The 25,041-nt window shown below is 38.2% G+C and overlaps 1 protein-coding gene across 6 annotated transcripts in view; it reads right to left on the bottom strand.

The window, feature by feature from the left end:
* LOC136829360 (inactive hydroxysteroid dehydrogenase-like protein 1) overlaps positions 1 to 25,041 on the bottom strand; it is a 51,447-nt gene that overhangs the window by 3,407 nt on the left and 22,999 nt on the right. For 3 of the 6 annotated variants that reach the window (XM_067087804.1, XM_067087807.1, XM_067087805.1), the window contains exons 4-7: positions 22,879 to 23,099; positions 19,995 to 20,124; positions 17,333 to 17,430; positions 16,335 to 16,432 (exon numbers count right to left, since the gene is read on the bottom strand). In XM_067087804.1, the coding sequence (XP_066943905.1) occupies positions 16,335 to 16,432; positions 17,333 to 17,430; positions 19,995 to 20,124; positions 22,879 to 23,099 (547 nt within the window). Of the gene's footprint in view, positions 1 to 11,839; positions 15,835 to 16,304; positions 16,433 to 17,332; positions 17,431 to 19,994; positions 20,125 to 22,878; positions 23,100 to 25,041 lie in introns of those variants that run through there. The other 3 variants (XM_067087806.1, XM_067087809.1, XM_067087808.1) reach the window with 3 other exon arrangements.

The raw sequence follows: 25,041 nt of genomic DNA, 5'->3' as shown, positions 1-25,041 counted from the left end.
CATCCTTCACCTAGTAACTCAGTATTTATTTTTTTGCATAAATATTTTTCTTAGATGGATTACCCAGAGGTAGTAAATTTGTTAAACTTGGTTCCTTTGCTACTACATAGTTCTGACAGCTTTTGGCATTCCATCAGTACTTATCCCCAAACAGCTCAACATAAATATCTTGAACCAATGCATTATGTTCACTGAGAGAGTGAGCAACAATCTGTACACACATGCCATGCCTCATTCAGGTTGTCATAACCAGATTAAAATGATAATTTCAAAATAAAATTAAGTTTCATATATACTGTACATGCCAAGCAATTACATAGCTATAGTTTCAACTCACACAGCAGCTTTAATTTAAAAAATCATAGCAGTGCTTTGATTGTTCAGTGTAGGTGACAGGGCCCGGCCACTGCCGGGAATACTGGAAACGACTTAGCAGGTATCTTCATTGTGTTTGTGCCCTTATGTCCATCCAAGGGGAGGAGGGCAGGCTCTGATTCTGTAATTGTTTGGTAAGTATGTATGAAACTTAATTTTATTTTATTAAGAAAATACCATTTTCATATACAGTAAACACCCTCGTGTTCGCGGGGAATGCATACCACACCCGCCCCTGTGTATAACTAAAATCCACAAATACTTAAAAACCCCTCTAAATACACTTACAACTGCCTATTTTGATAGTTCAAACACAAAAAACCCTCTAAAAATGCTTATACCTGAGTATTTTAATAGTTTTATCACAAAAAGTGCATTTAGTCATGAAAATGTTATGATAATACAGTAATTAGTGAATATTTCTCAGTGAAAAATGCCACAAATGGGCGAATTTTCCACGAATAATGTGTATATATGTTCCATAGAAAACTCGGCAAATAGGTGAGTCCAAGAATCGTGAGAACGTGAATATGGGGGTTTACTGTAAGTAACTTACCAAGTATTTATATAGCTGAATTCCACATTGAATGGAGGTGGGATACATGGACATATTCTACTCCAAAATGTTAAAGAATGGTAATGACTTTGATATAGAAAAAGCTGCTAGCATTGAAACAATGCTTTTGTTTCCATATCTGGTAAGAAAGCTACTGCAAGTGAAAACTGCTTCTGGTTGGTGCTCATTTTAACCTGTAGTGGCGTGGCAGTTGAGCCGTGGGGCACCTCTGCTTAAGTGGTAGCTTTGTAGTGAAGGATATGACCGATGGCTAGCAAAGCATAAAGAAGTGCCCTTGCCCTAGGCACATTACCAATATACAAAACAACCATACAACACTGTCACCTACACCAAAAAAACCACAAACCATCCACTGAAAATAGTGGGTACTCCAGGTACATTGTACCCCCTGGCTCCCCAGAACTTAACACCTTACTCCAATGCAAAGAGCAGTAGGAGAAATTCCTATGCTTCCTCACCCAATACCATGCCAGTCACCAATAATGGTCCCAAGGTACTGCAATTATAAACATTGTTTTTCAAATAGTGAGACGCAAAGATTGATTTGCATGTCCTGTAGGGAGACTGCATAATATAAGTAAGGAACATATTGTGCCTGAAATAAAGTCCCTTTGGAAGAAGGACAATGCTTCCTTAGTCAGAGGGCAAGACGGGTTCTTAACAGAACACCAGAGGTTAAAGGGTGGCCCTCTGACTTTCTCGGTTCTGTTCAGGTAATTACCTGAAAGCCCTAACAGGACAAAAACTCTCGCTTATTCTTCACAGCTGAGGATGTCTGTTAAGTACTTAATAGAGCAAGAACAGGTTCAGTGTTGGGATGGGTCCTCGTTTTTGGCTAAAAATCTAAGGCAAAAAATAAAACGTGTCTCTTAGTGGAAACCTTCCCCTATCGATAGCTTGGATCTTGCTAATATATTTAACAGTAGTCAAAGGCCACAAGGAAGAGTCTTCCAGGAAAGGTTTCTCAGAGAAGAGGAACATAGGAGTTCAAAAGAGGGACTTGTCAGCCACTTCAACACTACATACTGGTTCCAGGAGACCGGATCTTCCTTCCTTTACTTGCACATATCCAAAGACTCGAAGTCATTAAGATTGGGTTGACGAAAGATCTAGGTTCCTGAGCTTAAAGACTGAGTTAAGCGTAGCTCAATATTCCTTAATGGAGGGGTACGAGATATTCTAGATCTCCTCAGATAAAGGAGGAAATATGCAGATGGGTCACAGATGTCTCAGAAGAATAGATGTGTGTCTGAGACACCAGCTCGGAAAAAGAGCTCACTTAGCCTAGTAGACACTGATAGAAGATTGATGTCAGCATCTTGCAATGGCCCAAACAAATCGAGTGACTAGAATCACTTGGATTTGATCTATCCACAGTAGAAGGTCTCTTGATGTTGACAGTAGATCCTGAGTGGACTCCTCTTGGAGGTCCAAAGCAATTTTCCTCACAGTACCCTGCAGGAAAAGGAGATGGGGTCCAACGGCAAAAAAATAAAGGGTCAACTTCTGTGTCTCTACAACACCTTTAGTTGTAAAGGAGCACCATAATTCCCCCATCTTCAATACTGCCAAGGAGAAAACAGCTGAAAGCTCAACAGATCCATCTCTGGTAGCCTTGTCTGCTCCAGACAGTATTCTTAGCCAGTCCGAGGTAATGTCATTCTTTAACTCCTTGAAATTCTCATTTCCCTTGGTCAGAGCTCTGACTGTCCAGTCCAAGAGACTGAAGATCTCAAACACCTTGAAGAGGTCCTTAACAAGTTGGTCCAGTACGGCTGACAGAAAAATAACTTTCGCTGACAAAAGCTCAGAGCGTCGGGAAGATAGATGAGGCCAGAGAAGTCCCCTTGGGAGGAAGTAACGACTCCCAAAGAAGGAGCTTCCTCAGTGACAAAGGACAAATATCTCCTACGGACTAAGGCGAGAAGGAAGAATGGTGAAGGATGCTTGCCTTGCTCCCTCTTAGCTGAAAGTCAATTATCAACTTCCTTCAGAGCTTTCTTGGACGAAGAAGAGAGCACCACCTTGGATGGAGTTTCTTTGAGAGAAAAAACCATAATTTCAGCTAACGGCTGCTTAATGGGTGCCAAGAATGGCCCATCATGGAGTACAGAGGGGATCTACGTCTGTAAGCAGGAGCTTGGCACTCAGAAGATGGAGACAAGTATTGAAGAACTGTTGCTGGGCTCTTTGAAGCTGAAACCAGGCGCTTGAGAGCTGGTGCCGGGTGCTTGGGAGCTGGGTGCCTGGAAGCTTGTGCCAGGGGCCCGGGAGCTGGTGCTGGGGGCCCGGGAGCTGGCAGCAGGAGCCCGGGAGCTGGCGGCAGGAGCCCAGGAGCTGGCGGCAGGAGCCCGGGAGCTGTAGCTGGATGTTTGGGAGTTGGCGCTGGGCAACCTGGAGCTGAGGGCAGGTTCTGTAGCTGGATGCTAGGGAGATGGCACCAGGAGCTTGAGAGCTGGTGCCAGGTGCTCAGGAGCTGGTGCTGGAAGTCTGGGAGCTTTAGCTGTATGCTTGGAAGCTGGCGCCAGGTACTTGAGAGCACGTCCTGGAAACTTCCTGGTTCCCTAAGAGGGTTCCCCAACCCAGATCCGAGGTGTCTGAGAAGAAGTCTAGATCTGGGCTCAGCAGATTAAGGGACTCCCCTTCCAAAAGTCTTGTTCAGACAGTTACCACTGCAGGTCCAACTTGAACTTCTGAGTTATGGGAAACATGCAGATGTCCTGCTATGTTTCCTGGTCCCAGTTGTCCTTGAGGAAGAACTGCAAAACTTTAAGAAGTTTGCCTAGCTTGACATCAGTCTCAGTGGACGAAAGAGTACCCAGTAGGCCCATCCATTGATGGGCTGAGCAAGATGAAAGGGCTAAAACTAGTGAACCGTCTGGAGGCAGCTGACGATTCTCCTGGCAGACGGAAAAACCCCAAAAGTCTGAGAGTTGAGATTGATCCCCAAACAGAGGATCTCTAGCGACAGGGTCTACTGGGGCTTCTGAAGATGATGAAAATGCCGTATGGAAGCACAGACAGACGAATCTTTGGAGCGGTTGGAGGAATGAGCCCACAGATCTTGCATTGACTTCTTCTGATGGTCAGATGCAATTCCTCAATAGTGTCCCGCAGGAAGAGGTGAAGTTCCAAGGAAGAAATTAGCAGAGCCGATTCTGTGTCTGAGTGACTCTCTTAGTGGTAATGGAGCACCAGAGCTTTCTTTTCTTAAGTACTCCCAAACTGAAAAGAGAGGAAAACTCTATAGAGCCATCTCTAATGGTCTTGTCTGCACAGGACAAGACTCCTAGTCAGTCCAAGGCACCTAATAATGATTGGAAGCTTAGTCTGCATTCCCACTGTCCAGGCAAGGAAGCAAGAAACCTTCAAAAAGCCTTGAAAAAATTCTTAACAAAGTGGTCTAGCTCTGTCAATGAAAAAATATCTTCACTGATGAGAACACAGAGCGTCAAGAAGAGTCAATGAGAACAGAAAAGTCGCCTTGGGAGGCAGCGACTCCCAAAGAAGGAGCTTCCCTGGTGACGACAGAAAAATCTTCTTTGAACTAAGAGAGAGGAAGGAAAGGCGAAAGACGCTTTCCCTTGCCTTCTTCAAAAAGTTCATTATTCCAGCTAAACATCTCTTAATAACAGCCAATGACAGTTTGTCTTGCTCTAAAGGTGATGAATGAAATGGAGAAACATGACTGGCAGCGGGCGCTTGGCGCTAGGAGCGGGCGTGCCATAATAGGTTACCATAATTTCCTACAGAGTTAGCATCAAATGGTGAAAAAGATCTGGTAACACTGCGCTGGTGCTCGGAAAGAGGCGCCATGTCCTATATAGGTACGGCGTAACTACAAGAAATGGAGAAACACGACTGGCAGTGGGTGCGCCATGCTAGGTTAGCATAATTTCATACAGAGTTTAGCATCGAATGGCAAATAAGATCTGGCAACACTGCGCCGGGTGCTCAGAAAGAGGCGCAGTAGTCTGTGTCCCCTACAGCTACAGCATAACTACGAGATGGTCGTGGGCTAGTACTGGCCTTCTTATATTGCCTAACTGGAATTGGATCTGAACGCCGACCACTTGAAGGGTCTTAAGCGGCCTAGAAGAATCCAGGAATTGTTTCCTGTGCCACCTGTCCGTGTTGGAATCGTTGGAAATGGCATCACTGCAGGACCTGTAGTGGCGTGGCAGTTGAGCTAAGGGTCGCCTCTACATAAGTGGCAGCCTTGCAGTGGAGGGTAGGCCTGATCGCTGACATGACATACATAAGTGCCCTTGCCTGCCATTCGTACGATAATTATCGTAAATGTATAATTAAACTGCCTCTGGTACGATACCTTCAACTATCGTACATTTATACGACAATTTGAAGTATCCATATGAAAACTTGGTGCACTCTTAATAAGATGTCTTTTTGATGGCTGCCTGATGGCACTCAGGATTGTGCCACAGGGTCAACTGAGGGAGCGAGTACCTGTGGACAAAACAACATCAGCCTCCCTTGGACTTGGTATGTCTTCTCCCAGGGTTTGGGGAGCAGGACAGTGACACTAGTCCTACTGACACCTGGGACTGTACAACAGGTGCAGTTGAGGGGGCGACTACCCATGGGCAAACCCCACCGACCTCCCTTGGATCTCTGGTATGACTACTCCCAGGTTTAGGGGAGTATGACAGAGACTTTTGTCTAGGAGAATCGGAGGGAACAAGTAGCCACCTCCTCTACTAACACTGCATTGTCACTTGTCACCTTGCAGGAAGTGGCGCCGTCTGAATACGTCTACCATTAACACCTTCAGTAACACACTCAACTCTGCCACTGAATCCACTAATAGGTTAATTTTCTAGACAAACCTAGACTCTAGACTGGCAATTGCATCAGGTACAGAAGCGAGGGAGCCAGGCACAGGAGTAGGTGAATTAAAAGTATGAGGGCTAGTAGCAGTGAAAAATTAGGAAGAGAGGCAGAAGGAAAAAGGAGAGCTATCTTCTAACCTATGTTAGGATGGAATTCTACAGTAGGCTGAGGGAAGCTCATCTCTCGGCTCTACAGGCTACTTTCCTCTTTCTATCCCTCTCTGATTGTCTAGTTGAGATTAAGTGCCTTCTACTCTTGCTAATCACTACATTTAGCACAAGTTTTCTCCCTGCTAAATTTCTGCCCACTACATTTACTGCAAATTGTATGAGAATCATATGAAGATTTGATCAATCTGGTTTGCAACTTTCGCTACAATAGCGAAGCTAGGTGAATCTGAATCAGACATAATAATAACCAAAGAACTAAATAAATGATCTTGAAAGCTATTAAAGCTTGAAGGCTACTCAAATAAATGATAATACTCACTGAAATCCAGCCATACAACCAAAAATCAGTAAACAAAAGCTGTAGCAAACCCCTGATGTTACTCGAGAGCTGGCAGAAACACAATGAAGATATCTGCTAAGTCATTTCCAGTATTTTTGGCAGTGGGCAGGGCCTGTCATCTACACTAAACAATCGAAGTGCTACCACAATTTTTTAAATTAAAGCTGCCGTATGATTTGAAACTATAGCTATGTAATTACTTGGTAAGTTACTTATACGAAATTTGTCTTTAATCTTGGTTCCTTTTCACCACCAACTGTTAGCAGTTTGGTGTTTGAACTTTTGAAGCTTTACCAGCTTTTTGCCATCCATCATTTCTTTGAAATTGCTCATACTGCTTCAACAATATGCAGTGTTTGGCCTTGCTGAGCACATATACAACATCTACACTTATCAAGCTAATGCTTATCCATCATATATATCCAACCATCTAGTGTATCAGAACTTGCTATACAAAACCCTTACTATAATGCCAGCTACAACCTGACTCTATTATTAGCTTCTGTTCACTAGCTACTCCTTTTTCTTGAGCTTGTATAATTTGCATAAATGTCATATCCTTTTGCAAATAAAATCAGTTTTCTTACCTTCCTAATTTAAAGTGGCCTTAATAATCAACTCAATGCTTTTATTGTTAATATTCAAGTTATTTAACTAAGGGCCTCTTGAGGTTTCTCTCTAGTTGGATAATGTACCTTGTCACTGAAGGTTGTATTCCTTTAGAAGTCTGGTTGAATCCCCTTTGAAATTCCTTGGTACCCTTACTCATGGTAATTTATATTGGCCCATAAACATGTGGGTCCCTTAAAGCCCTTTTGACACAAAGAATCTGTGATTATTATTGTTGCTATTATTATTATTAAGTACTTTAAGTATTATTTTCATCATTAGACAGTTTAACCAATACACTGTTAAAGAGCTTTATCCTAACAGGGTTGCCCCAAAGGGTCAGTCTCTAACAAAATTTAAATTTTACCTGGTAAATTGTAGTTCTTCAAAAACTTATTATGCGGATAAACTAAAAAAAAATGAAGATTCTGACAAAACTTTCGAGACTTTGTCATTTGTTGTTGGTTCAATTTGCATATTCATAAAAGATTTGTTTACTATGTTCAGTAGATATATAACCATTAGGTAAATAACATCATCAGCAATTAGAAGCAAAATGGTAAGAATCTGCAAATCAAAACAACTTGGTAGTATACAACAGGGCCTTACATAACCTGGTAGTATACAACAGGGACTTACATAATCTGCTAAAAATTTAATTAATAATGTAGTTATTCGTAGTAGCAAGTATTTCTTGTAATGGATATTATATGGCACACTGCAGATAATCATAAATGATTTTTCAACTATTTCTTCAGGCCCCAGCCACAAGGAGTGCTGTCTTATACCTTTCATTCATTCCCTCAGTCTTTTCCCACCAACCTGACCAACTTTAGCTTTACCTTGCACTAATTTTCTCTCAGTTAAGAACAAATCCTTAAATCAAGCCATGAAAGTCTAATAGTTATGACTCAGTAGTCCCAATAAACTACTGGTTCTTTCAATAATACTACAAAATTCCTGATATGAATATATTTTCATGGAATGATTCCTGAAGCCTTGAAGCTGATCAAAAGCCTCTACAGAACAGAATACCCAGAAGTGAAAAGGAAAAGAGCAAATAAAAGAAATAAATGCCAGTATATCCTGTGGGCATTGTAGTAGCTCAATGGTTTCACCTGGCTTCACAGTATGGTGGTTCCTACTTCAAGCCTCACCCATGGCCTGATAAGTTTCACTGGAAACATGACCTTACCATCTCTGTGAGCCCTTAGGTCTACCTGTTGGTTCATCAGCAGCGCAATGCCTGATTCCTCATGGTACTAGTTAGGGTAGAGAGGGAGCTTTGGTACCAATCATGTGTACAGTACATAAGTTCATTCACTAGAACATTGTATGACAGTGCAATGGCCTGTCCCTTGCCTCTATGGATGCGACCTTTAATCCTTTAAATGTTACTAGTGCAATGAAGGTTTGTTCAGAACCATTATGGAAATATTTGGCTTTCCTAACAACACAGCCCTTCATAAAATAATTTTACACTAAACATGAGAAATTTTAAAGAAACCTACACCTCAGAGCACATGCTGGTACTCTCTGAAGCCACAGTACAATAAAAAATTAGTAGAAAAGTATGAGGGAAAAAGCAACTTTGGAAATTAAAGTTAATTTTCATGTGAAAAAGCTATTAAAAGAACCATACAAGCAAGCAATCTTAAGAGATGAAGCTAAATATGGAAATAATACAGATGATACTAAATGAATGAGATGAATGTGTGGTTTAACAATGCTCCTGGCTCATTTTATTAGAAACTAAGTAAAGGTACAGATGATTCCCCATTACTGACACTCTTGGTTAACAACAATATATCTGTGCATTGGAACCAAGCTATCTAACAGAAGGCTCAACTTTCAGACATGAAACCTGGGTATAACAGGTCTCTGTTCTGTTGTAATTTCAGTCATGATCAAAAGAGAGTACTATATATTTTGAATGGACATATTTTTTTCACTGAATGATAGTTCTCACGCATTATCATGAGTTAATGGTGCAACATATGCTTTTGATATAAGGGTACAAAGAAAACCAATTTATCAAAAGTTTTCAAAATTCAGTATTTGTGGGTGTTAGCCATTTGTTGTACAGCATAACATAGCTAAAATACCTCTCTGATTACTGCTATGAAACTCTTACTTAGTTTCAGCAGGGGGATACATCTCAATCTTGAAAATGCAATCATCCAAAATTTTCAAAACTTGCGTAACCTTGGTGGCCATCTGCACAAAACCAGTATACAGTACACATTCTAATTCCTTGACTGGTTTGTCTTAGCTTCCACAGAGAAGTGGGTTTGCCCTACAGCTTCACTTAGTAAGGGATTCTGAGCTGATGAAACACGGTTTTTCGGCAATACCTTTTTATCAAAGCATCGGATAAAGGTGAAAGTTGGCAAGTGTATATTTTATAACCTTACCTAATTTTTGCAAGTATTATTAATACCTAAGTTTGATAGTTTTGATATTTATAGAGTAAAATGTACTAGAACTAATGAACTTAGGTACTAAATAATACTTGCAAAAATTAGGTATTGTTATAAAATATACACTTGCCAACTTTCACCTTTATCTGATGCTTTGATAAAAAAGTCTTGCCAAAAACCATGTTTCTGCAGCTCTGAATCCCTTAGTTAGTACATTAATATTATATATGATTAATCACACCAAAGTCATACTTCCAGTATAATATAACTGGCTGAAAAGATTTATTCCTAAATTAGAGGTGAAAACTGAAATACGACAGACAAGGAACAGAAGGGTGGGAATAGACCAAAGAGTATGAATACAAAGTAGAAACAGAAAACAATGCAGCCAGGGGGGAAGCTACTAAGACCTTTTAATAGCACTACTGTACAGTAGCCTGTGCAAGGACAGGGCACACTGTACGTGGCATCCACCTATAACTTTCACTTGGGAATGCTATTTCTTTATATAAACCTATTATGTCACGTCTAATTTGTTTACAGTGAGTTTTCATTTTCATTCTTTACTCTTCTCTCAAGACCAGTATTGTTTTAGGGTTAGGTTGGCTGCTATTTAGTAAACAAATTTCGGTTTGTGTTCATATTTAACAAATGTGAATTTTCTCGTTTCTAGCTGTGGTACTGTATGTTGCCCTGAAAACCCGTGGAACAAAGCAGGTTTTCTTCAGTCCTTTCATTATAGTAGGCAAGTTTCATTCATTGTGGTGTAAGGGGAGCTAGCTACCATGGGCAGGATAGCCTTGGCTTCATATTCTTACACCTTGCTTACATTTGTAGGTCTTTACATTTCAATTCATTTCATTTGATTACAGAGAGGTGTGTACTTTATGCTGTGTGACTGAAATTTTTCTTTTAACTGTAACAGCCAGTGTACTTTTAATTCATTTTTAATTTTATGTTGTTTGATCAAGTATTTCATCACCATTTCTTGCATAATAGTAACTTTAGTATGTTTTCATGACAAAAATCAATTTAATATTTTATAGCTGTATTGGCTACATTTATATTTTGTTTTTGCAATTTGTGTTCATTTCTTTTGTTCCATCACAATTCTTTTAACATTCCTAATTAGTATTCATGACTTTTCTTGTTTATCAATTCCTACTCTGCTTTTTGTGTACTGTACAATTCCTGCTATTATTATTATTATATTAATAAATACTATGCCACTGAACTATCAATCTCAACTTTTAACGTGCTGGCCTAGCTAGTTTGCTCTCAATACAGTAAATCTTTTTTATTTAATGTAACAACTCCTTAAAAATTTAATGACTGGATGAACTGGAAATGTTGAAGATTCTGACAAAACATCTTTCAAGGATTTGTGTACAAAACTTTGACATTTGTTGTTGGTTGCAAATTGCAGTTTCAAAATCAATGTTTAATTGCTAGTGTTTTTCAGCCTTCTCAAATAGACTCCTATTGGGAGATGACAGATTTTAGATACAATAGTAGTGACACTTTATGAGCAGGGATCCAACATATCTCAAAATTGATATAAGATTCACAAAAATTGTGAAATGAAAAGTTAATGTTGGACATAAGAAATTTCTGGGCAATATTTTTGTAGGGCTTCTAAAGCACTTCTACTATCACTGAAAGTTACCAAAATTTATGGAATCATGCTTTTAAAATTTTAACTGCTGATCATTTTGAAGACAAATCTGTGGTGAAAGCTTAATCATTATGGGGGTGAAGAGAACTGGTACATTTCATTAGCTGATATTCCAGCAAATCCTACTTAAAAAGAAAAAATTTGGAGCTGACAGACTAGGGTATATGAGATAGATAATACAAAACTGTAATGTCATACTTGATACATAAGCCAAGGAAGAAGCTACAGTACCAGAGGAATCTTAGGTTTACATTTATTGACAAAAAAAATCTGTTGGTTCCAGTTGGGAATGGTAGTGATTAATTAAGTCTTTGATTGAATAGATTTGTCGCTTGCTTGGATGGTTATAGTCTCAGTTAAGATTGTGAGGCAATTTACCATTTTTGAATTGTATGGCTTTATTAGATTAAGATTTAAATAAAGTACTCAAATGCAGAATCTGAGCACTCCATTATGAAGTGGATCTATGCTTTTGATCACCATGTCAAATATGAGCGATATATTTAGCTCCAATAGTCTAAAACAGAACAGATACTTCATAAGTGTTGATCTGCCAACTGTCCAAATTGTATGTGATAGCTTTTGTATCAGATTTAAAGCATTTGTACTTTTGACTGTTATGTATGCATGTGTGCTTATCAGTGCATGTGTATCCAAGTATAGGTCCTAAGAATATTTGTTTGTAAGCTTAGTATAATTTTCAGTTCAATCTCATAACTATTCCATTTGATATATTCATGAATCGGGGCTGCTTTTATATCTAATAAAAACTAATGAGTACATGAGTGTCCCAGCAGTTGGTGAAAATAAAATTCATTGTAGTCTATGAGTTAATATCCATTTACTGTTCTTTTTCATACAAGGTTTATAATGTATACAACTGCTCTGTATGTTCTACATTTGTAGCCCTGTAATGGGCTATGCTCTGTGCCAAGGTTATTCCTTGGGATTTACCGACACCTATATTAACATTTATGCTCGGCATCTTGTCTAAGGGGTACAAATGCTCCATATATTAAGTATGATTTTGAATTAAAATGTTCAGCAGCTAGATGGCAATATGCATAAAAGAGATATAAAAGTAAAGGGAAAAATAATGAATGCAGATACAAGACAGGATACTTCATAAAGACTTCAGTACCATCTATAGCATGTCACAGGAAGTACACTGCAAAAATAGTAGCAACCTAAACTGCACAAAAGCCAATCAAAAACTTTTTCTGTACTAAGATTTATCTACTCTTTAGTGGGTAAAACATGTACTGTATTTTGTAGTTTTTCTAAAGGTTGAATGCCTACATCCAACTTTAATCATTGTTCAGAAATAATTAGATTAAAAGCAGAATGGTCATCTTTATTGCAGCAATCAGCTGTTTCCTTTTCTTGACTAATTACACAAAAACAGTGTTCTTGTCTACTAATATTCCTCTATTTTGATTATAATCAGGTGGGTACAATACAGATTCTCTTCTTATCTGGGATTAGATAAGACTGAGTGAAACTTTTGAATATTTCTAAAGAACATGGAGGTAATTTGAAATATCTCTGACTTTAACATTTATCGGATGTTTAAGCATATCAATTACTATAGGGGTATAAATATACTTTTGATATAAAAGACCTTTGTATAAGATTTAGCCTGTAGAGAATAAATGACAATGTCCTAATTACTGTTTACCTCTTCAAATGTCAGCAAATATGCATTAATAGTGATTAGTCTGTAGAATGGATATAATAATGTTGTTTGCAAGTACAAACTGGTTTATTAAACCTTCATGGGCATTTGCAGAATCTTGGGTAGTGAGACTTCAATGTTTCTTGGAGGTTACAAGACGTTTTAGTGCTTAAATGCCCAAAAGTATTCTCTTCCTGATGAAAAATATCAAAATACTGTTAAGCTACTGAGTTTAATAGTGTTTCCATATAAAGTATTTTCTATATAAAATAGGCTTTATCTTTTTATTATAAAAAAACTCTTTGTGGCAACTCATTTTTTGAAGAGCCACTCTAGTCATCACTATCCTGAATATTTGCAACAGCCTTTCCTTTTGAGGGATTAAATTTGCAATGACTTCTCTCATCCCTCCTCTTTCTTGTGCACTTTCTGCCTAAACTCCCATCAGATCCAAGTCTCCATCCTGAAATGTTTTTTTAGCATCTTCGACATTTTCTATTTATTCAATCTTTACATTTTCAAGGAGTTGTAATTTTATTAAAGAAGATCTAATATATTCATTAAAAATAAACCGTTCAGGCCAGTTCTATTAGAGTTAAAGGTAACTCAGTAGTCTGGTTAACCTATTTATTATTAACAATAATTCACTTATTTCAATGACATTCCTAATTATGGTATTTACTTTAATCAAAGCTTGTTACTTTCCCAGCAGAGTTATTTTTCTTATGTGTGGTACAGTCTGAGATGAAAATATCTTCCAAAAATTACTTCTGGACCAATTAATTTCAGAAGTGCCATTGAAATGCCAAAAATATAGGACTTCCGATGACAAAACCACAACATTCACAACAGTTTCATTAAAGCACATATTTTTTAATGACATGCATGTAAGAGGGCCTACTCACCTATTACTAATAATTTCCTTAAAAAGAACCATCATAGTATGAACTCTGACAGCACAGAAAAAAAAAACAGATATCTGATTTTAGCAAGGAATATGACAAAATTTTAATTAACTTGTATTTTTCATAGATAAATCTTCTGGCACCAGCTGGAAACCAGTTTAAAAACAATAAAAAATTGTATATGCAAGGAATCTGTGGCAACTGGTATCTGATACGCAGATGAGGTGGAAGCAGGTCAGAGACCCACCTGGAACCTCATGACACATTCAGGATTTCTTCCAACCCAGGATAAGACACAAAAGGGGTGGCTACAGGTAGGCAGTCAATGTTAAGACCTCAGGTTTGTTAGCAATGGAAAATACAAAGTAATTAAAAAATTGTTATTTGTTCATATGCGGAACAAACCTTCGGTCTTAACATTAGGATAGACTCATACTTGGTGGGAGGTATGAGAATCCTGAACCAACTGGAGGTTCAGCACACCTGATCACTCTTCCTAGAAATTAGAGTTATAAGGAAGAGGACCTAAGCCTCTGAGTTGTTAGATAAGTGGGTATCTAACACCCTAATCCTTGAAGGAGAACACCTTGTAGGCCTTGGAACAACTGGACTTCTAACGGGGGGCGGGGGGGGGGGAGGTCCACCATTTTCAACTTCTGAATCGGAGCCTTATCATCTTTCTGCCGAACTTGCACAGAATATGGAGAAGAATGAACGACTGAAGCCAACTTCTGAGGGGTTGCAGAGCGATGAACACCATCCACAGGAACATGGACGCAACTATGTCCGCATACGTGAATTGGAGACACGCCTGTGGGAAGAAGCTGGCGAAAGAGTCCTTGGCTTCTCCAACAGCAAAGCGACAAAGTCTTCAATCCTTCAACGTCTAACTCAAGCATGAGCAGGAGGAGACGACGGAGATAATGAAGAGGATGAAGAGGACAAAGAAGAAGATGGCAGCCTACACCTTTTCTTGACAGAAGAATTGCCATACCTCTCTCGAAAAACAGAGTCCAGCCTGTCCACCACAGTCTGTACAAATGCCTCCGAAGGATCGCCAACTGCAGAAGATGACATCATGGGAGAAATTGGAGGAAATGTCACGGATGCTGTCGTCACAAGGAGAGATGACGCAAGGAGTGACGTCACGGGAGCAGGAGTCTAACTCAGGGCTGATGGAAATGCTGCCGGGCAAGATGACCCAGGATGATGTGTAGTTAGTAACGAAGGTGTCCCACTAGGTGGCATCACACGAGAACCAAAGAAGTGGAGGCCGGGAGGTGGGGGAACTTCCAGAGTGAAGAGAAGAAATGCAACAACAGGCCATCCAGAGAGGGTACACCAGTTAGGCCTAATGGAGGTCTATCTCAGAAGCCAGGAAGTGGGAACATGGAAACCCTCAAACACTGGGACACATGCATCGGCCCTCACAGGGCTTCTTAGGTTGAATAGTGGAAAGCACAACAACACCACGAAACACACAGACACCCAAAAACACAAGACAATCAGCAGGAAAGTATCACAGGCTTAGGACAAAAAACAGCTAAGGGAAAGGAGAGCAAAGGTGAATGTCCACTCCAAGACGGCTGAAGAAGGCTGAATGTGTCACGAGGTTCTAGCTAGGTCTCTGACCTGCTTCCACCTCATCTGTGCATCAGATGCCAGATGCCACAGATTCTTTGCATTTACAGTTTTTTTTTTTTTTAAAATGGTTTCCAGCTGGTGCCAGAAGATTTATCCTAATGTTAAGACCGAAGGTTAGTTCTGCGTATGAACAACTAGTTTCTGTACCAAAAGGACTGTAAAGCTGAAGGTTGAAAAAGAAAAGTTGAGAAAATTGTAGTGTTTATGCTGTATTAGGAAAAGTACCTTTTGATTATTTACAGACTTAAGTTAGAGACTTACATTTTTAGTGGTAAAATCTTGCTTTTAAAGGTGAATTTACAAAAATATTGTTTTAAGTCTTCAGTCGATGTTAGGTTTAGGTAAGTTTGAAGGCAGTCAACTATAAAGTGATACAATGTTATTTATAATATTACTACTGTGTGAGTTTTAGAAACTGCTAATACAGTATTTATTGTATATATATATATATATCATCCAACAGTTTGCAAGACAATTCTTAGAGAAACAGAAATAACTTCATGAAAATTATAACTGTATCAGCTCAATTGCAAAGGTTCTGGTCCAATTTGTCAAGCAATCTTGTTGTAGTCCTTCAAAATATGCCCAAAACCCTGGAAAACAAAACCAAATTTTAAGTTCACAGATCTTTTATTGAACAGAGAATACTGTAATAGTGAAGTGTCCCCAGAACTTTTACTGTCATGTTATAACAGAATATGTCTGTATTAAAAATTCAAAAGAACTGTGTACATTTGGATTTGTTTCTCTGTTCTCTGTAGGTGAAGAAAATCAACAGAATTATTTGAAATAAAGACAGAATTAGAAGTACAGTTTAAGGTACAAATTTAAAGATTTTCTAAACTACATGGAAACAGAAACTACCGAATAAAAACCATAATTAAGGACACTAAAATATACATGGTTAATATGAGACAGCTAAACATTGCTACATTAGCAAAGATGGTTCTCTTAAAAAAATATACACAAAATTTTAAGTTATAGATAAGCTTATCATTAAAAACAGTCCTGTGCATAGTAATTACGACTAAAATGTCCCATAACATGATCCCTACTGTTGCACCTTTTCCTTTAAAAGCACCAAGATGCTTACTCCTGATTTTTCTTCAAGTTCTTCACAATGAGGCAATTGAATAGGTACATACAATATTTGAACACCCATGTTGAGATGAAATTCTGCACGAAGTGAGTCTGAAAAAAGAAAAATAGCATTATAGTACCACTTTCACATGAGAAAAGATCCTAATTTCCAAATACCATGAAAGCTCAACTGAGAACTCTGTGATTTAAGAAATGTCTGATTCAGCATGTGAAACTTGCCGTTTGATATGAGGTCACAAAAAAAAACTTAATTCAAGACACTGTATTCAAGTGTAAAGTAGAGAATGCTTGTGGCAGGGAATTTGCATATGTACTTGTTTTTATGGTACTTGCCTGCTTTCCAGAACTACTTGCTGGAATTTCTTGATATCAATACTAATACTTGCTAAAACTTATCAATGCTTCTCTGTAAGTTCCTACACCTATTCTTGTGTAAGGGACATAATACCATAAACAGAGTTCAAAGCAGATGGGAGATAGGGAACTCCTACAAATGCATGTACATACATAAATTTCATGAAAACCCAGAAATTTTTATTACAGGAGAATATTTTCCTTATGCATACAAATTTAAACAGTGATCTGGCAAGGTTTGGTATCCACAGATGCAAGTGCAAAATTATTATAGAACAGCTTTTACTACATAGCTATAGTACAAAAATGTATATGCAGGACTCAAGAAAGAAGGAATTTAATTTTACAAAGTTTGCAAATTTAGCATGGAAGACAATTTATACTTTACATGTTCTATTGAAAATACACGGCTAAAATTGTTCCAAATCACATTACATAGATTACCATCAGTAACCATCCGAGTACAATACCAATTAAAATGTCTAAATATCTGTATGTGTAATTTCAGAATTTATGTTAAAGAACATTAAATGGAAATACAGTACTTAACAATTCTATAACTTTTGGGTGAGAGAATTTTATTACTCACTTCAAAACATTAAATTATAAATTAACAAAAACTTATCTAAAACTTACCTGAATACCATGAACCCAATAGCCACTTGTTCGAGCAGTATACCCCAAAGTACTGAGTGAATGAGTCACAAAAGTTCTTGCTGTTGGTATCAAAATACCTAGAAAATAAAAAAGTGCAGTCCTGTAAAATTTTAAAAGAATAACCAACCCTGCAAAACAGAAAATAATTATAAGTATAACCACCCAAATACAATGAAACACACCTACAAAGTTCCTACTACAGATACAACCCTACTTATGAACAAGTTACATTCTGAATGGCCGTTCATATCTTGAGTTGTTTGTAAGTTGGTTTTAATATATAGTGCATAATTTTTGTAGATGTTTACATTCCCAAGTTAACTCAGAGTCAAAGATTATACTATTTTCACTGTATTTTTACATCATGCAGTATTATAAAGAATTACTTTGGATGTTAGAAAGGCAAAAATTAGAGAATAAAATTTAGATTCATGCAACATTCAAAATTTAGTATTTTTCCCATGCCCTGAAACTTATGAACTTGAAAGAGTTTCGCAGGAACAGTGTCCGATATTGGAAGTTCATAAAGTAAACAATGCACACTGCCATCTACTGACAAAAATGCATACTAAATATAAGAAATGGAATATAAAAAAATGGGAATTCATCACAGACCTAGTTAAATCAGGAAGATAAAAATAAATAGGAATATGTTACGAACATGAACAAGTATTCTTGTTATTTTAAGTAGAATATATTGTAGTTAATCATGAGACTATTTGGGATAATCAGGGAAGGAGTTAAAGGAACAGGTTCTTCTTCCTTGTGTTCTTCTGTTCTTCGCAAAAGTTCTTACAAGCAGAATAGGTGCTTGGAACAAAATTTGAACTTGTGAGCCTGTCTGTTCAGAGCTATGAATGTTCGTAACCTGAATGTTCGTAAGTAGGGTGGAGTCCGTATAACCTTCAGATATAGACCCAAGTCCGAGCATAATACCTTTCCTATTTACAGGAGCAAATAAATTTTACCAAAAGTGATAAATTCCTCAAGAATTAACCAAAATTAATCAGTATTAATATATAGGACTCTAGAACTCAAACCCAGGAACAAATTCCAGGGGTTCAAGAGTCCCCTCACTATGTCAAGGTGATCCCAAGTGTGAAAATTTAAGTTTACCATATATAGTCTTATACCGTGACTTTGACTTTCCGAAAACTAATTTTTTACCTATTTTAGGGGGGAGGGACCATACATGGATTAGATATAAAAAATATGTGACAGAGAGAGAGAGAGAGAGAGAGAGAGAGAGAGAGAGAGAGAGAGAGAGAGAGAGAGAGAGAGAAACTATTGGCTGTTTTTCAAATCAGTACCTGCTGTTCATTCCAGTGTTTTGAGTGAAACAGCAATGGGTGTTAATTTAAATTCCTACACAAGCCCCAAGTTTGGTAAGCCTGGCTGAATTTGGAATATAGAATTTAGGCCAAAGGTCAAGTGCTGGGACCTATGAGGTCATTCAGCACTGAAGGGGAAATTGACAGTAAGGTCTGAAAGGTGTAACAGGAGGAAAACCTCACAGTTGCACTATGAAACAATTGTTAGAGAGGGTTGGAAGTCCGATGGAAGAAAGAGAATATCAATTGAGGTACAGTAAAAGGAATGAAGGAGATTGCAGTTAGCGGCCAAAGGGACACTGCAAAAAACCTTGTTATGCCTACAGTGAACCATGTGAGGTCCACTGACAGCACTACCTACATATGGGGAGCCTGGTTGAATGTAGGATGATTAGCATTTAATCTACTGAACTTCTGCTTCTGGGGCTATTAATTAGTCAATAGCTAACTTGCATATAATATACACTATCAGTGAAATCTACTGAAACTAAGACAGGTATCGTAGCCTAGTATAATCTACTGAAAAAGAAGCTTGCACATTAAGCATAGCCTCATTTAATCTACTGAAAATGCATTTCTCAGTACATATTATATGTGATGATATCATGTTTTCAGACGAAATCTTACGCATCACATGATACACAAGTATATATGCAAATTACGTTCTTTTTGAAGCCATATATTTTTTAATTTTACAGAAAGGTTTTGGTGGAAATGGAGCAAGCTTCAGTTCTGAAATCCAAAAAAAATACAAAAACCAAAAAACAGCTGGCCACATGGGATTTGGATGAGGGATTGTGAACCTGTATAATCAAAAGGCCTGGGTCCATGCCATCTAATTCATACAGGTAGAATAGCTTACCCTTCAAGAGAATATTAAATTTTCATATGCTTGATCATAAGTTTTTAAATTATCTTCATTTAGATGTGAGAGTCTGGTATTTGCCTCTCAACATCACCACCACTATTGAAACTGTTTAATCAGATGAATTATGCACATGAAGGCAAACTATTTCTGGAATACCTGTTACTTCAATCATTCAATTCAGCAAATACCATTTCAAAGACATAAAATCTTACAAGGACGAGTTGAATGAAGCAAGAAAGGTCTAAAAACTCTGCAACACTACTGTTAAATTACTGAAAAGGCTTGCCTACATGATTTCCATAGCACACATTAAAAGCAATAGTAACAATTTTTTACAGTGTCAGTTTGTGCAAAAAAATTTACATTATCCCTAGACAGCTTACAGTACAGATCAAATGTGAAATTTACAACATGGAAAAAAAATTCAAGACTGTTAACTTACTTGGTCTGTGAATTAAATCCGACATACTAGTCATATTAGTTGACACATAACCTGGATTTACAGTTTGCACAGTGATCCCAGTTCCACGGCACTCCCATTCCAAAGCTTGGGAAAAATAGTCCACAAATGTCTGAAAAGTAGTAAAAAAAAAAAATAAAAAACTATTTTCAAAAAAGTAATTAAAGTAACACTTATAAGAGTAATCGGTGAACTTGTTAAATTACTCAATAAAAATAGCAGTGATAATAATGTCCACATCATAAAACGAGCTTAACATATTTTTTGCCACATGAAAAACTTCTAGCTTACATATTACCGAGTCCATAATTACTGTAAACATGCAATAGTTTTACAATTTCTTGGTAATGAATGTCACTGTCATCAATTAATTTTCTGTCAATTTTCAATTTATTTTTACGTCTTCCTACTGGTATTCCTATCTGGTTCAGAGCTTTGCCTAATTTTTTCTCAGCTATTCTCTGGCCCTTCAAAATGGTTGTAATGAGTAGTTTCATCTCCACTAGTTTGCTACCTGCTCCTAAACTCTTATCACGTGGCATCATCATCTCAAGTTCATTTTCATGCTCAAGGCAACTCCTCTAAATTACTTCCTTATTTGTAATACTATCTTTCAAAATGCTCCAACATTAGATCTTGCCATTTTGTACCTTACCTGTGTCAAATCTCCACTTCCTTGTAAGCACCCATTTCTCTACTGTATACAGAGTAGTTCCTATATTATCTGCTTTTACCTCAGTTTCATCTTAACCAGAACAATATTATCCGAGGTCCCCAGTATACTAAAATACACATTTATAAAAAATATATATATATTTCATAAAAATGTAAAAAAACCCATCCTGGATGGTTGTAAATGTTGTGCTAGCAAAAAGAAGAACTGGTAACACTGCTTACAGTCATACACAGGCTGAGCTAGGGTTATTGTTGGGGTGGTAGGGCAATGAAAATGTTTTGGGGGGGTTGGGAGGTGAGTGGGGAGAGGTAGGCAGGTGTTTAAGTTACTGAGAGCTTTCGTGACTGTTATTAACTTAAAACCACTATGTCACTTGACATGTCATCAAACATTGCTTTGTTTATCACTTTTATTTGGCTGAGACATACTTCATCAGTACAATAATGTATGGTAAAAGATGAGTGGGTAGAACACTCATGAGTTTTGTAAACTTCTGCGTTACTGACAACAACACAGATGCCTGATAGTTATGTGTCATGAAAGCATCCTAAGAATCTCCTTCCCTAATGGCAACATTCAAAAAGTACCACTGCACTTAGCAGCAAAGTGCACTTCATTCCTTTATCCAGCTGTGCATCAGTTCCTTGCTGTTCATGTTGAGAACAGTTTGTGTGTGCTTGTGCGGTGCAATGTTTTCATCTAAACGTGGCTTTTGTTGCAGTTCCTGCAACATTGCAGGTGCTCAGCTCACCTGAGACGACACAATGCAGGTGAGCAAGAGAAGACAAAGTACCACCAGGCACCACAGAAAATAGGAAGCGCAGGAGGAAGGGGGAGAGAAGTGCCAGCAACACCTGACACCACTGCCTCACACAAAACGATCTCAACAGACCTAATACTATCCCCAAATGTTAAAGCTTTGAACAGTCACTTAGCTAGAAGTGCATCCAGATTAGAATCAACTGAGGATCCTGTAACAATGAAAGAACTAGAAAGGGAAACATTAGCAGAGGGAGAAAGAAGGGCCTCCTCGACAGCCAAAGAAAACTTTAGTAAAGACTGAACAAGTGCACTACACAGAGAAAGGCAAATGGCAGACAAGGATTTAGATCAAAGATTAGCATACATGAGGCTGATTCAACAATCATTTGAGTTAACATACCATGAAAATTAAAACACCCAACTACAGACATTTTTTAATAACTCTCTTTACCTATACTATTAATCCTGGCAGTGCTAAGCATCACTGCTAGATGCATATGACTGTGAAGTCTAAATGGTGCTAAGATTTGCGATCTCCAACAATGATCCTCTGGCGATCACACTAACTGCTGCAAGGCAGTTCTGATTTTGGGCTGCAAACAGAGGGCACCGACATCTTACCTCTCAAAGGGAAACATGAAAAATATCGCACACTATGGAAGGACATCGAACGGTTCCCTGTAATCCATTTAACATTTAACTGACTAAAATAAGGTTCAAATCCTGAAGTAATGTCTTGAAATACTTATCTGTAAAAAATCGGGAGAGGAAGGCAGAGGTAAGAAGTTTCTGGTCTACTAAAAGAGTGACAGTGATAATAGCTGGAGACCGAGTACATACAGACAAATGGCAAAGGTACCTGAGAAGAAGGAAAAAGGGCAGATTATGTCCTGACTTAGCCATTTGCTTCTCAAACGGTCTGCTTTCAATCTCTAATATGACTAAGAAACTAAAGCATAAAGTTCTTCAACCAGTCTCTACATCCCTCTATATTCAAGATCACACTAGACCCCTGCAGCTGGCACATACAGTGTGTCTATCTAGTTCAAAATTAAACATCCTGTTAACTAAGTAATGATCTACAGAGCCTGATGTTCTTGCTTTGCTTCCCCTGGAAGACATCCTAAAGAACAAAGACACATACAGTATATAATACCGTGAAAACAGCTATCAATCAAACCAGTGAAATACTGACAACCACTCATAGCTGCAGCAAGAAGAATTCTGACAAGCGCTAAACCATTCAAAATACACCTGGTGGCATATACAGGTGAACTAGACAGTCAACCAGGTCAGCCAAACAATCTTCTTCTATTTGAATACCAACTCCCTGCCAGCACGAAGACATAACTATCTTTTACAGTAGGTAAGATTCATCCCAAATAAATGATACTGGAAATGCTGTAATCCACAAAAACTGAAAAATACCTTAGAGGCAGCATAAATTCCCATAAGAGGAATAGGGCCTGAAGCAGCAATAGATGCAATATTAATGATGGCTCCCTTTCCTCTGGAAATCATTGAAGGAAGAACCAACTTGGTCATTGCAGGGACAGAGGCTACATTAACATTTACATGACTCCAGATTTCGCGGTCTGCTACATAGCGAAAGTCCATTGGGTTTGGAAGCATGACACCCACATTGTTTACTGGAAAATACAAAAAATATAAATACATAATTTAAGATTTAATTTTTAAATACTTACCTCTCCATCATATAGCTTTTACTTCCACGCCAGTGGTAGTTCGACAGATTGAAACAAAACAAAAATGGGAACACAATGTTTTCTATGAATATCTGTCTTCTATCCATCTACTTTCCACACTTCCAACCAGGGGACCGATCAGTCTACTACAGTACTGTCCACTTTGATGTGGGGAGGTAGGGAGGACAATTTATGTAATGGAGAGGTACGTATTTAAAAAATATATCTTAAATTACGTATATTTTTTAAATGAACCTTACCTCTCCATATAGCTACTTCCCACATTTGAAAAAGGAGGTGGGCAAAGTGGAAATCTGCCAACCCTTTAAAAGCTACTTGGTAACAAAATATTTTGTACAAAAGTGTTTGTTTTAACCAGTGAATTCAATTGATAGGCTAATAATGCCGCCTTAGGAGGATTGTCACTCAGGTACGAAATCCTCATGATGAAGATAGCTAAGATCTCTTTGGAGGGTGGTGCCCTTCAGCAGGAGGAGGGGTAGGGTTACTGTGCCAAAACCCTCCAGAGCCAATGATGCATAACTAACGAGTACATATGTACGAAAAGGTATATACTACTACTACTCAACACTGAGTACCCCCAAGCTTCCCAAAAAAAAATGCTATCTATTGATTCAAGAAATAATATGCCCTGCACAAACCATAGGAGTTAATGCTCTGCAATAATCGTATTTAATCTCCACACCATAAAGATAAACCAAAGCAAATACAAGATTACCATGCCATTGGGTGACTCAGTATCTTATCCAAGATACGTTTTCAAATTCAAAAGTTGTAGCCATTGCTCAAATGTCCAGTGGCTTACCTTCCATTAAGGATAGAAATAGCATGAAAGTCCTTAACTAAAGACCTAATGAAAAGGACATTACATTTGTACTCTTTGGAAGCTCCAGTTTCCATACCACTGAAGACAGAACCTTTACATCAGGTTTAATCCTTTTAGTGCAATTCCAACAATCCCTACAGACAGTACTGGACCCCCAATGGGTCAAGTTCCTCAAGCCCTAGTGACTCCAGGCTACGTAAAGATACTGTTGTAAGCAAGGGCCTAGCTCAAAATTATACTTACCCCAAAATAAGGCAAAGATAATTGCCTTGTTTTTAGCAAAGCCTTTCTTATACAACTAAGATTGTGGGTCTCACACTCTTTAGCTCTGTCTAAGGTTACTGTGAAGTTTCCATGGAAACTTCTTTACAAGGAGCTTGTTCTAAATGGTTCAAAGGTCAACAAAATGAAATGAAGAACCGCATACAGATTCCAAGGTCAAGTATGTAGCAGAGACTTGGGAAACCCCAAACCTTGAAAAACATCTAGATGTCATTATCCTCAGACAAACCTATGGACAAAGCCAACATGGCTCTTTAGCCTTAAAGACTGCTACAAAGTTGTTTCCGCAACAACCAAAAACCTAACCATGTTGATAGAGGTATCGGTGCTGGAAAAAAACCCTTATAAGGGACCAAGACTTATACCCTGACCATTGGTGTTGGCAGAATTGATTATTACATTCTCCCAGCACTGATAATGGCATTACTGCGAGATCTCTCCTTAAGCTCACCAGAACCATGGACCATACCACGCAATAATCTGTAGCTTGTGGGATCGTGATGAAATCTTTCATCTCTCAGTTGCTTGAGTCCACCAATGAGAGAAACTGGAAACCCAGCCTTCTCTGGTCATCTGGGGTAATCAATGCCAAGAGACAACTTACAAAGTCACCCTAATACAGGCAGTCCCCGGTTATCAGCGAGGGTTCAGTTTCGACGGCATGATGATATGCGAAAATTGCCAATAACTCAAAATAGACGATTTTCAGCACCTCTGTTAGGTATGTATTGGCGCCAATAAGTGTAAATTGGTGCA

The sequence above is a fragment of the Macrobrachium rosenbergii genome, chromosome 44 (assembly GCF_040412425.1).
Source record: "Macrobrachium rosenbergii isolate ZJJX-2024 chromosome 44, ASM4041242v1, whole genome shotgun sequence".
Classification (NCBI taxonomy): Eukaryota; Metazoa; Arthropoda; class Malacostraca; order Decapoda; family Palaemonidae; genus Macrobrachium; species Macrobrachium rosenbergii.
The sequence above is the reverse complement of the archived record's forward strand: the minus strand, read 5'-3'. Positions and strand labels throughout refer to the sequence as shown.